The 14,801-nt window shown below is 36.1% G+C and overlaps 1 protein-coding gene across 3 annotated transcripts in view; it reads left to right on the top strand.

Moving 5' to 3' along the window:
* cdh12.L (cadherin 12, type 2 (N-cadherin 2) L homeolog) overlaps positions 1–14,801 on the top strand; it is a 579,800-nt gene that overhangs the window by 401,664 nt on the left and 163,335 nt on the right. For all 3 annotated transcript variants that reach the window (XM_041566243.1, XM_041566242.1, XM_018266856.2), the window contains one exon: positions 11,350–11,644. In XM_041566243.1, the coding sequence (XP_041422177.1) occupies positions 11,350–11,644 (295 nt within the window). The remainder of the gene's footprint in view (positions 1–11,349; positions 11,645–14,801) is intronic.

Here is a 14,801-nt window from a genome sequence, read left to right as displayed (position 1 = left end):
TAAGCGCAGGGCTACATAACATGGGATCCAAATTACAAGCATCCAAATTATACTGGTCTAGGTTAGAGATGGGCAGAATCACATGTAGCTGTGTTTAGGTAAGAAGGAATGAATTAAAGCAGCAGATGACCGGACCCAGGGGAGTCAGAGAGGTATGTCAGGGGAAGAAGCAGTTCACTTCCCTTTCGTCTGAACAGGTAGAAACATGAGGCAGAGTTCTTTCTGTGATATAATGTTATTAGCTGTGGTATAAACACACTAACTCCTCACTATATTGCAGGCTTTGGGAGTAGAATTAGTTGGGCAGCTGCAGATTAGTCTCTTGCTGTATATTTGCTGTTTCACAGCAGTTAATCTCACTGTAGTCACTGAGGCAGCATGGAAGTCAGCCTGGGCCCTAAAGGCATCCTCTGTATTACCTGTATATATAAATGCAGGTTGTTACACTGAGCTGCTGCTGCAAAGAGCTGTAGTTGGAGTATATAGAGAGGGTGGTGAGGCTCAATTAGTAATAGGGCCTAGCCTGCATAAAGTAACTTTTTTGGGCTTTTGCGTATTGCACAATATTTCTACAGATATAGTTACTTGATTCAGCAGCATGTCTTCAGAGTCTGACCTCTAATTTCACTGGGCTTTATTGAGTCACAGTTGTCTGTGTAAACTGTATATACCTGATTAATCCATTCAGTGCATGCAGGCTAGGATATTAATTTGGACAACATTCCAGCTGCCCTGTTATCATTAGGGTTGCCATCATGGGGCTGTGATGCAAAAGGAGCGGGGCAGTGATGTATAGGGGCAGAGCTGTGATGTGGAGGGGTGGGCCGTGACGTTGAGGGGCAGCCGATCGACTTGTCATGGGGAATCCTACCCTTTTTTCTTATCTCTCTCTATGAGAGAGAGAGAGAGAGAGAGAGAGAGAGAGAGATTACAGTGCAGAGCCTCTCTTTTACATAATGTTACTATATAAAGTAATGTTACTATGTTACTCAACTGCTGGCTTTGGGGGTGTTAGGCTCATGCCATTTCATGTAGAGGCTGCACACTTTCATTTGCTTAGGGCACAGGTACTTCTATATATAGGGAGAGAGAGTAGGGGAATTACAGTACAGTTGCCCCTGCGAGGGTATCAGGGAGATCCAGAACACAGAAGCTGCAACTATAGAGGGAGCTGCAACTATAGCAGCAGCTGCCTTAGCTTCCATTCTATTTGGGTAGAGGATACATTTCCTTGCTGTATGCAGGTGTGCAGAGGACAATCTGCTGCCACTGCAGAATGAAACCTACAAACAGTAAGATCCTCTGTGAGTATGTCTAGTAGGTTTCCAGATATGCTATATTATGCAGAGCCTGCTTATTGTAGGTTGGAATAAAGGTAGTTTTACTGTACTTATGTGTGTGGGTGGGCATATAAATATAGTGTGTATATGTATATATATATATGTTGCCAGTGGTGCACGATCAATAAATCATATATATTCTTACGAAGGATCAGCACACACTGTTCTGTAGTGAAGTATCCTTGAAAAAGGTCCCCAGGTGGGACCGAAACGTCGGATTAAAAATGTGTTTTGTTTGAAAATAAACACTATTACTTCACTACAGAACAGTGTGTGCTAATCCTTCGTAAGAATATATATATATATATATATATACATATATGCATATACGTATATATATATATATATATATATATATATATATATATATATATATATATATATATATATATACACACATAAGTATGTGTGTGCATATATTTTGTAGCTCTCACAGTGCACAGTTTATATGTGACTGGGGCAAATGGAGCCTTGCCATTTCAGTAAATGAGTGTAATTTAATACCCCTCCAAAATCATATAGGGCAGGCTCACTGGGCCTTCACTTGCCTTTTGTGCCTGCGGAAATTACAAATCTATGACGAGTGGTTAGATTATCCACAGATGGTATACCATCATCTGAGGCACATTCTATTTCATCATACCTATACAGTTATATGGAATTCAACAGCCCCTAAACAGCCCCCAAGATTATATAATACAGGGCCTGCTTGCTGTAGCTTGATTTTGGGAGCTTCTGCAGAAGTAGGTTCACTATACGTTTATATCTGGTTATAATCTACAGTCTGGTCATTTCCCTATTGGACCAGACTGTAAATTATATCCTTATAAACGGCGCGTTCTGACGCCAGAACGCGCCGTTTATAACTTAACGTGTCAGCAGTAGTCAATGACGCATTCGCCCTACAGTTTTTCCTCCTGCCTGTGTGCCTCACTTCCCCACATCTGCCTTCACCCTGCGAGTCTGCGAGATATCTTGCGCCTCCTATTAAGGTCTTGCTGCCTTTCCTTACCTCTAGCTTCTCCTTTTGTCTCCCACCCTCTGCTGCTTGCTCCCTCAGTGTTCCCCCTCCATGTCTAGTCTCGCTGCGTCTGTTTCTCTGTTCCGCTCCCCCTTCTCTTTCCGTCAGCCACTCTGCCCCTCCCACACCCTGTCACTCTTGCTCCTGATCCTTCTGCGCTCCGTCTGCCTGTCACTCGCTGTTCCACTCCCCGCTCCTTCTGCAACCACACTATCATGCCGTAGAAGCACACAAATTATGAGCTAATCTGCATTTGTGTCAGATCCCTGTGTCGTTAGATGAAGGATTCTGTTCCAATTACACCTTGGTTTGGTATTATCACCAAAAAACAGATGCGTGTTGGCCTTTTGTATTAGTTTGTTGTAGAGGAAATAATCGATTTAAAACAAAATGCAGATGTTGGCAAAGGTGTAAAACGAAACCAGGTTAGAAATGTTTTCTTTTCCATCAGAAGTAAACCAAGAAGAGTCATGGAAACTGCAGTATTTAACTGTTAACTAGTCATCATAATAGACGTAGTTAATTTACTGTCAAAATAAACATGCCATTGGTGAGCACATCTCATGTTTTTCCCTATGCCCCTCCCCCCACACCCTGTCACTCTTACTTCTTGTTCTGCTGCTGCTCCGAACCTTCCAGGTATCAAACTTCAGTTTTCCCTCCCCCCCAGGTTCCTCTCCAGTCTTGTGTGTCATCAATCTCCTCTCTCTCCCTCTCCCACTCTCTGTTCATCTCTGCTGTTGGCCTCCCCCCTGCATCTTCGACCATTCATGCCTTTACCCTTCTGTCACTTACTAAAGGGGTGGTTCACCTTAAAATTAACTTTTAGTATTTTATAGAATTACTAATTCTAAGCACGTTTTCAATTGATCTTCATTATTTATTCTTTAAAGTTTTTATATTATTTTCCTTTTTCCTCTGACTCCTTCCAGCTTTTAAATGGGGGGGGGTCACTGACCCCATCTAAAAAACAAATTCTCTATTAAGCTATAGATTTATTGTTATTGTTACTTAAGTTACTACTCATCTTTGTATTCAGGCCTCTGCTATTCATATTTCTGTCTCTTATTCAAATCAGTGCCTGGTTGCTAGGGTAATTTGGACCCTAGCAACCAGATTGCTAAAACTGCGCACTAACGAGTTGCTGAATAAAAAGCTAAATAACAAAAAACACAAATAATGAAAATTTAAAACCAATTGCAAATTGTCTCAAAATATCACTCTCTACATCATACTAACAGTTAATTTAAAGGTGAACAACCCCTTTAACCTACAGCAATAAGAGTGCAACATGGCATGGTCAGAAACTTAGATCACAGGAGAAGAATCACGCAAAAATACCTCAGAGGTTACAAATGGGCTTCGTGCTTTTATATGGTCACGTAACTCCTCGGTGACTTCTAATATCTTTATAAATTACAGTAGGGGGTGCATTATCCACTATATTATTTACCACCCCCTGGGATGATATTGTATAGTGCCTACAGAATGTTAGCCTTCATTTTCATAAGGTTTAGTTTTTTTTCTGAACAAAAGCAGTTCCACTATTATCAAGATGGCATTTTATTATCATCTAGCAACCCCATCAGATAACCATGTTAGTTGGAATCCTTCATATGTTACTGAAGGTTTTCAGTTGGTCTCATTGTGGTGGTAGGACCTTGCCAAAGTACTGCACAGGTAAGTTTAGAAAAGGGATAAATGAGGTTCTTTCCTGTGACTGCATGGGGGATTTATTGATACAGATGCTACTACTGTTTGTGCTAGGGGGCAGCCTGCTTGGATTTTCTATCATTGAGACACTGCAGATGCAGGTCTGGCAGCAGGGCTGCTGAACTTCTCTCATGTTGGTGGCAGAGCATAGTAGCAATCTCAAGTTTAATTCTGACTTTAGAATATTGCCTCAGGTTAAGCTGGCAAGGTCCTATTCATTTGATAAAATGTGAATAAATTATGTGGCCATTTTACACCCATCTCAGTCTCCTGGTTTCATACTGTATAATAATGAAGTTCAGTGGGATAGCTCAAGGCGAAGGGTAAAATTGAGGAGTCCCCTTGTCATGTTATGTTAACAACAAGACTTGTCGGTAGATTATTAGGGTACAGCAAGGAACCTGTAAATTAAAGTTATTCTCTATTTTGATTCAAATTGATTAAGACCTTGGCTGTTTGTAAACCTGAAAAAGGGTACTTGCTATTTCAGTATAAACACTGGTTCACTTAATAAATTTGGGTGTGGAAAATATTTACACATGCATGAACCTGGCTAATTCATCCAGAAATGTATAATACAGTATGTTAACAACAAGGCTTGCTATTATATGGCAATACAGTGAAAATATGCATCAAATTATACCAATAAATCTGAAAATCTACCTAAATGTCTTTCCTATTTAGAACAGAAGACATAAGATGGAAATAAGACTTTTTGAGTGTGCCTATTTGTAAGCCTTTAAAAGGTACTATATATCACAATATAAAGTGTGGTTAATAGTTAGAGTTACAGTAAGGTTCTTCCTAACCATACCTACAGCACCTACCAGAAAAAGAGAAGAACAGGAGATAGGAAAGACTGATCTGTAGTGGCTTAATATATACAGATATTCTCCAATCCTGGAAACAGCTTGAATCCAAAAATACACCATCTAAAACTTGTTAAGGTCATGTAGGAGTTATTGGCAGTGGTCCCTTGAAGATGTTAATACCCGTCATGATGTTGTAATTTTTTTCGGAGGGTTTTGCCAATCAATTAATTTGAGCAATTCGTTTTTTTCTCCTAAAACTACCTACTGTATTTCACAACTTGAACTTGCTGAGTCAAGTTTTTCCATTTGAGGTTTTTCTTAAATAAAAATCATTCAAATTGTTCATTTGAGGTATAAAAAAACTCTAACATTAGACCTTTGATAAATAATCCCCCATTTTTTTTTACAAGTTATCAGGAGCTAGTAGCACAGCAAGTAGCACAGTAAATGTGTTCAATCTATCCTCCAGATCAGTCCACTGCTGGCATACAGTGCTTTTGCTCTTTATCCATTTTCCTGCCACTGTGGCAGACACTAGCATTTCACATATTTCATGTTTGCTTTTAATAAATCTGATAAAAGTGTAGCACTGAAATGCATTTGGGATCTGTTAAACCATTATATATGCTGGTCAGATATATTTATATCTATAATTGAATTATAGAAAGTGCTGGTTTTTGAATGCTTTGCATTAAATAAAATGTAATTTTATTTAAAAAGGAAGTTTGATCCAACACATGGATAAACTTATTTAGAAAATATGAAAGTTGAAATTACTTTTTTTTCTTAAAGTAAATCAGCACATTACAAGAGAAGGAAAAAAGTAATAAAAATCGAATATAACCTGCCTGAGTTATTTCTACAAGAAAGAAAATATGTCATTCAGGCAGAACTGTGTTTATGAATCAATTCCTCAAAAGTAGAACATATTCAGCCGATGGCTTCAAGTTTTCTGCATGTGAATAACAAAGAATCTATTGCCCTATAATAGAGTTCAGTTGAAGAAAAAGAATAAAATACGTACTATAAAGTCTAACCTGCAGGGTTATTTTAAATATCCCTACAGGGTTAAAAAACATATTTTGCAGAATAGCATATTTTTGTTATATAATAGACACACATCATGCTATTTGTTTAACATTTTTGAAGAATTACTTATTGCTTTTGTTTCAGGGGTGACTGTGTCATAAATCTATGAAAATTTCAATTCTGATTAACTAGAAAATTGGAACTCTGATGCCCACAGGTCTAAAGCAGAACTTTTGCCATTAAATAACACAGTTTGATATTACCTTCACTTCAACTTCATGAGAAATATTGATCATTAGTGGACTGAACATTATTTAGCGAAAAGCATTAGGAGTTTGTTTTCATTTCTCAAGAGACAGATAATTAGAGACCTCAGAGCACAGTTTCTTACTGATTTAGAAACTATTTTATTCCATCTTTTAAAGTTATGGTTAATGTATACTCATCTGTTGTGTATCTGCATTCTTCTGTGTAAGCATAATAAACCCTCTCACTTAATTTCTATTAAATGAAATAATAATAGTTGCACATACTAATTTTGAATATTTAGATTTTTATTAGAATAAAGCATTAATGACAGTGCCTTTTCCAGATAGATGAGATCTATAGATCTTTCTATCTGCCTATCAATCCATTTTCATATGAGCAATATTTATATTTAGTGATTATATACGGTATGTAGATCATATTGGAACTACTGAGAAACCCTTATTAAAATGTACTGTAAGTGATCTGCAGGTCTGGCTTCATAAGTTTAAAATGTCTTCCAATGTAGTGATGGCCGAATCTGGATGAAAATCGTGAAACAGCGCAATTTGCAAAACACATTGAAGTCAATGGGGTCAAAATAATTATGATGCAAGCGACAATTTTTATACACGCGACTATTTTGTCCAATCGCATTAAAGTCAATGGGCACCTCCAATAATTTTGACGCGCAACAATTTTCACGAGTGACACAATTTTGACACATTGGCAATTTTTTTTTTGATGCGGTGGATTTTTCACTGGAGAATTGCCCAATCAGTTTTGTGAATTAACTCACTTGCGGCAAAACACAGAAATTTGCTGTCAATCCATGTCTGGTGAATTTTTTCACCCATAGTGAAAATGTGAGAATAGTGCATGTAATAATAATGATTGGGTCTACTATGTACTAGAAATCAAAAAAATTGCGACACTTCGAAGAAATTTGCGAAACCCATTAAATGGGTGTCAAAAAATTTTCAGGCTCGACAATTTTTCTCACTCCAAATGCATTAAAATCAATATGAATTTTTTCTTGTGGCAACTTTTTTGTCTCTGCAACTTTTTTGTCCAAGTGCATTAAAGTTAAAGGGTGTTTTTTCCTATGGAAGTAAATTTGCAGATGACGAAATGCAGAATTTTGGTGAGAACCCATGGCTGGTGAATATATTAGCTCATCACTAAATATTAGTTAATAGGAATTACACGTCATTACATATGAATGCAATTAACAGCACATGAACTGTATCATAAACCACAAAGTGTAACTGAGAATGCATATATGTTTTTGAATATTTTACCCAAAAAGGCACGGCCCCCTGAAGAGATTAAAAGTGGCATTCTAAATGATGATTAAGTAAATCAAATCAAAATGTAATTTTAGACTAAATATTAGCAATTCTTATTTATTAAGCACTTGAAAGAACCGTATAGCATACCTAATATTCATTTTCATTCATTTAATTATTTTTAAAGGGATACTGTCGTGGGAATTTTTTTTTCAAAACGCATCAGTTAATAGTGCTGCTCAAGCAGAATTCTGCACTTAAATTTATTTCTCAAAAGAGCAAACAGATTTTTTTATATTTTGAAATCTCACATGGGGCTAAACATATTGTCAGATTCCCAGCTGCCCCCCAGTCATGTGACTTGTGCTCTGATAAACTTCAGTCACTCTTTACTGCTGTACTGCAAGTTGGAGTGATATCCCCCCTCCCTCCCCCCAGCAGCCTAACAACAGAACAATGGGAAGGTAACCAGATAGCAGCTCCCTAATACAAGATAACAGCTGCCTGGTAGATCTAAGAACAACACTCAATAGGAAAATCCAGGCCCCCAGCAACACGTTCAGTTACATTGAGTAGAAGAAACAACAGCCTGCCAGAAAGCAGTTCCATCCTAAAGTGCTGGCTCTTTCTAAAAGCACATGACCAAAATGATCTGAGATGGCTGCGTACACACCAATATTACAACTAAAAAAATATACTTGCTGGTTCAGGAATTAAATTTTATATTGTAGAGTGAATTATTTGCAGTGTAAACAGTGTAATTTAGAAATAAAAACTACATCATAAAAATCATAACAAGACTCTGGATATAATGGTCTTTTTATAGCAGTATCTCATTCAAGGAGTGACAGATGTCTTACTTAGTTGGTGTGTTTTATATTATATATCATATATATTTAGATCGGATATTTTAATTTGTATTATAGGTACCCAAAAGTTTCATGTTCTCATCTAAATTTTTATAATATTTTTATGTTAGTCCTCTGTATTATTGTCTTGTTACTGTGATTGCAAATCCCACTGTCATATCTAATCATAAATGTAGGTAAATGAGAAGCCAGGAACAAAGTAGAAGCTGCTAGTGCTTTATTTGCCACTGCATTTTTCGAGCACTTTGCTCTTTGTAAATTGTAATACATGTATTCAAAAACAAGAATTTACAGGTGCACACAGACTGCAAGTAGTTACCAACCCACCTCTGTAGGCAATATTAGTGGTTGCCAATGATGTGTCCTATGGATTTGCAAAAGTGCCACAGAGATCATATTTTATTCCAAATGTGAAAAAAGTGTATGAAAAATGTATTCTTGATAAAATGTCTTTTAAATGTCTATTGCATTACGAAATGCAAAATCAATTTAAGTAGTAGCTTTAAAAGTTATAGAAACTGTCTATAAATTCAATATCTATACAGAATGAAAATAGCAGGCATCTTAGAAACAATGAATGTATTAAAACAATAACTACATACAAAATGTGCCCCAAATACTCTTACCATAGCCAGAGCTTTCTGCCATTCCAGGACAACAATTCAAATTCTAAAAATTCAAAAATACACGTGAAATGCACCACAAATTACAAGAAACAGTTAATACTTCAGCTAAAATTTAGGCCTCTAGGTTGTAAGGAGTCGAGTTTTTTAATCCAAAGAGCCTCTCTTTGGTAAAGCAATTTTTTAATGTCACGTCTTCTTGTAGGTGGCCATGTTTGGCCTTCTGAAAGTGTCTTGAGTAGGGGGCCGATTCACTAAATTCGAGTGAAGGATTCGAAGTAAAAAAACTTCGAATTTCGAAGTATTTTTTGGGCTACTTCGACCATCGAATGGGCTACTTCGACTACGAATCGAAGGATTCGAACTAAAAATCGTTCGACTATTCGACCATTCGATAGTCGAAGTACTGTCTCTTTAAAAAAAACTTTGACCTCCTACTTCGGCAGCTAAAAGCTACCGAAGTCAATGTTCCTTCGATCGTTGGATTTAAATCCTTAGAATCGTTCGATTCGAAGGATTTAATCGTTCAATTGAAGGAATAATCCTACGATCGTAGCATTTGCGCTAAATCCTTCGACTTTGATATTCGAAGTCGAAGGATTTCAGTTCCTAGTCGAATATCGAGGGTTAATTAACCCTCGATATTCGACCCATAGTGAATCAGCCCCTAAGTGTTATCTGTTAGTGTCTCTTTACATTGTTTGCAGCAAAAGTAGCAAAATCCTTAATTTAAGCATCATACCTTGTAGGGAATGGAAATTGCTTCAGCTTTAATAAAGGATGGTCAAAACACACAATTCAAGCATGCCTGGGTACCTGTTTTTTGTTTACCAAGAAGATGTTCTTAAGTTCATTCCTTTCGTATAGCTACAACTAGGAGAGTTATGGGAAAACTTTTTAAGTTCTTTATCTTGCAATAAAAGTGGGCAATAACTTTTATATATTTTCTACTTTTACTTTCTACTTTCATGACAATATTATGATATAAAAGAGTAAGGTTTTAGTATCATTTTTTGATACTAAAAGGGTATGTGTATCAGCCATACTGTATTCAATACACTTATGATCACATTCCCCTCTGGATAAACCTTTTCCTCAGGGTCTCAGCAGCTTTATTTGTGGATACTGATATAATTCACCCTTGTTGTAAAAATTGAAGAGTTCCATGAGTCATAAACCTAGTTGTTTTGTACAGGGCTTAGAGCTCCAAAGTGTTTTCTAATATATTTATATATCCATACTAAAAGTAATGGATGCATTATGATCATGGTCTGTTAACAAGGACAGCTGGTCGAGAAACCTCCTCTAGGTGCACTCACTACAACTCTGGTTTTCAAATATGCCCTATTGGGGCCCTGGAACTTTCTGCGTCAAAGGCAACAGGGGACCAGAACACTACAGAGGTGAAGTGTGGTACAAACAAGGAGTAGGCAGAAAGCTAAGTCTAGGTCAGGCAGGTAGTCAAATAAACAGGCTGGAATCAGAAACTGGATCAAGAACAAACAGAGGCTTAAACAGGTACTGGAAAACAGAAGCCAGCTTGGGCAATCATTTAAAGGGCAAAGAACCAATCAGGAAGGAGTAATTAGTGGTAAGCAGGGGACCAATCAGAACGTATTATTTGCTTATAAACAAAGTGCACACTTTAATGACATCATTGTGCTTGACACACATGTCGCCACCACACTGCAGTGCCAAAAAGTAAGGGAGATCGTCTGTCTGGTGGGTAGGGTTACAATTATATTGCTTAACAAATTCAGTAAGTCATAAGACACAAATATATATGTATATATATATATATATATATATATATATATATATCCCTGATGAAAGTTCCTGTGGAACTGAAACCTTGGTTCAGTCCAATAAACCTCCTCTTTATCTTCAAAATAATTGTGTTGCTGTAACTTCTTGGTGTGCCGTCATCTTGCATTGCTTATCGAGTTTTTTCCAGACTGGCACCCAAGTTTTCATTTTGCTTAGGGTGTGCGTCCCTTATTTATTCATTCATTCACTCTCTCTCTCTCACTCTCTCACTCTCTCACTCTCTCACTCTCTCACTCGTGTCCCCACTAAATAACAGTATTTGTGTTAATAAAAATGTTCCAGCTGCATATAGGGGTTCAAACCCCTAAAATCAAAGTGGGAAAATATTCTTAAAAATTTGTTTTTGCTATTTGTTTATTTAAAAGCTCATCTTATTGAATTGGACTGAGGTTTTAAAAGTATAGAAAATGGGGTGATTCAAAAGGAAAATATGCTCATGTATATGCCATTGCTCCCTTTGTACGAGCAAACAAAAAAAGGGTAATGCCTTTATTGTTACCTGCTATTCTTAATGCAGATACAGTTTCTCAGCAACAGACATAGTGAAACACTTTGTTTTTTTTTTGTTTTTTTGCTTTAGCTTCATTCTGACTTGGACAAGGGAGTTGGGTCAGTAAAGTATACTCTACTAGGAGATGGGGCTGGAACAATCTTTACAATTGATGATACAACAGGGGACATCCATGCAATTAAAAGCTTGGACAGAGAAGAAAAGCCCTTCTACACATTACGTGCACAAGCTGTGGATATAGTTAATGGAAAACCTGTGGAACCAGAATCAGAATTTATTATCAAAGTGCAGGACATTAACGATAATGAGCCAAAATTTCTTGATGGCCCTTATGCAGCCAGTGTTCCTGAAATGTCGCCAGTTGGTAAGTGAGATGTCATCCTCTTTTCTTGTATTAATGAATATATTTTTTCAGGATATTTTTTATGCAAAGCCAGCTGCAGCATATACGTGCTAAATAATGTATAATTCTGATCCAATTTTCAGAAACAGGTGTGCATATATTTTAATGTGAGATAAAGAAATATAAATTAGTGACAAGTCAAAAAGTGGAAAATAGATAAAAATAGGGCTGACCATTGCTTACAAATGAATCTCATATGATCCAACATATAAATGTTTAGACTTACCTTTTCATATACATACACTTGTATTTTTTTTTTCAGTTTTTGTGAGGAAAAGTGATGTATTTATCTTCTAGTTAGCTAAGTGCCTTCAAAACAGAAGTGGAATATGAAACTGAATTAGCTAATGTAACACAATGTAAAAATTAATACTGATCACAATCATCCATTCCTGGATGATTGTGATCAGTATCCAAATTGATCATCTCCAAATTGATCCATGGACCTCTCCCATTGACTTAAATGGTGATTTGGCAGGTTTTAGGTGGCAAATAGTCTAATTTTAATTCATAAAGGGCAGAGTATGATGAATCTCGAAAAGTTCGGATAACTCCCTAGTCAAAAAATTTGAAATTAGAAATTTCAATTCGCCCTTAATAAATCTGCCCCTTGATGTACGCATTGTAATTACAGGCATAGGTTTGGTATACTGTTACAATGTTATACTGTAACTACCTATCTTGTTTAATCTACCAATAACTTATCAGTTGTCTTACTCTTGATTCCTTCAAATAATAAACAATTTTTTAAAAAAGGAGAAGGAGATACAGCTTTGACTTAAGTTAAAAACACAATCCTATGTCCCAAAAATAGAGACAATATATATCCCTTGGGGAATGAAAACTTAAAAACAAATGCAAATTGCATTTTTTGTAAATCTTTGATGCTATTGTGTATGCTTTTAGGGGGAAATAAGTAGTTTTGCTTCCAGCAATGAGAAATACAGGTTCTAAACATAATAGTGGCTACACTGTTGAATGGTCCTACTGAATTCTGGCTATAATCAAGTGGATTGTGAGCATGAGCACTCCATTCCATATGCAACTTTGCTTTTGGCAAATTCAAGAAACATGCAGTGTCATCAAGCGATTAATATTAAGCATAGGAATATCATCTTGATCCTTTTGTTCTTTCTTAAATTAAACATTGAATCTTAGCTGGTCAATTCATACAGTTGTGTTCAGTGATGGAGGAGATGAAATTACACAAAAAAATGAATGAAAAAAAGTGTTCTGCTTACGCTGGTACTGTCTGAGGAAAGGATCTCCCCTTGCCCCATGGCAGAAACAGTTCATATTTATTTGATCTTATTCTGTAATAATTATTTTCATTTATGAAGGTATCGTGAATTTCTCATAAATGACTGCAAATGCATTTTACAGAACTTTTCTATGCGCACACACTTCTTTTTTAACTTACAATGACCTACAATTCTCTTAGGACCTCATTAGCTGCTTGGGCAAGACTTACTGGATATGTTACAGGCTTAATGTTCTTATAAGATATTCTGTAATTAACATTTGCCATTATCTGAGGCCAGCATTTAGAAAAACACTATATACATCTATGTTATTGTCATTATTGATAGAACTGTGTTCTATCTTCAGCTGCATTACTTAAGTGTAGTCAGTAAACAAATAACAGTAAGATATTTCAATACAAATCCATAAACAAACAGGGATCTTATAGGGCAGTGAATTTTACATCTCTGGACTATAGAAAGAAGTTTATGCGTTATACCACAACACCATCACTGTTTTTCTGAGCACTATGCTTCCATAATCTTAGGATGTAGGTATCCAATGTGCTTTTCTTCAACATTGAGAAAATGTTGTGTACTGCATATTTGATTACCCATGGTGGTCAGGGGATATCTGAGAGATTGTAAAAACAGGGTTGGGATGTCACTTTAAAGGCCAAAGCATTTTGTCGTAGAGAAGCAATAGTCCAGAGTAGGATATAAGTAACTTAACTCACTAAAAAGTATCGAACAGCTACTCATACCCCCTGTGATTTTCATCAAGCCATAGTTTTTTAAAAGTGCATCATAGATATGCATTAGGATTAATTCACAGACAGTTTTTACAGGAAGGACTAACACTCATAATTAAAACAGCCTGTCTGGCAAGTTATATACGTTTTGCATAGGTTTTTTGGATTTCACTGTTGTGTGAGATATGCAGTACAACTTTTGTCACATTTGTCACACGTGAATACTGAATTTAACAGATTTTGTACTTTATTAGAATAGAAGAATGCTAGTAACTTGTTAATTTTAAAAGAATTTCATGTGTAGTCAAAGAAACCCTATGGCCTAATTTATATCCTTCCCCCAAAATGTTTCTAAAGTTTTTCCTGGGCACCAGCATTTGCACCAAAATGAAATGCAAATGTAACAAAAAGGTATATAAGGTGCATTTAGCCACCAAAAGGGGTCAAACAAAGTCCCTGTTTGAATCGTTACACTTAAGAACACATCTTTTTGAGTAAATGAATAACTGGGAAAACTACATTTTTGGAACTTTTTCTATTTCCTAAAATTCCCGTGTGCACCACAATTTGTGATAATTTACAAATGCATTGGTAAATTGTGTAGTAGTTGTGTTTTATACCTTTTTTAAATCAAAGTATGTGCAAACTGGGCCAGATGCATGAGTAGGTGCAGCTAGCAAATGGAGTTCTGGAACTTACACCTACCAGTATTATTTCCAGAGCTCCCCTGGTTGTGAGCCTGTATGTCAGGACATATATGTGAAGACACTTGTGATGAAGTTATATAATTATACAAAGTGACTCAATGCAGGCCTTATCATAAAATGTGAAAAAATTATTTAAATACATTCAAGAACAGTGAGTAAAGGAATAGTCTAAAAACTATAAAATGGTAACAGGCCGTGTTATGCAGAAGTGTTCTCATAAACCCTAACCCTGGCAGACAAGAGATAAAATAAAGTAATAATAATGTAATTTTACATAAATATCATTTTACAGTCTGATGACAAGTTATAATTCACATTTTATAAATGTACAGTCTATTAGTGTGCATTTACTTCCAAATTCATGACAATGTAATAATTCTAAAATATGATTCGGGATAAATTAATAATAAAGGATTTT

This window comes from Xenopus laevis, chromosome 6L (assembly GCF_017654675.1).
Source record: "Xenopus laevis strain J_2021 chromosome 6L, Xenopus_laevis_v10.1, whole genome shotgun sequence".
NCBI classification, from domain to species: domain Eukaryota; kingdom Metazoa; phylum Chordata; class Amphibia; order Anura; family Pipidae; genus Xenopus; species Xenopus laevis.
Note: the sequence above shows the minus strand (reverse complement) of the source record. Positions and strands in the feature narration are given on the sequence as shown.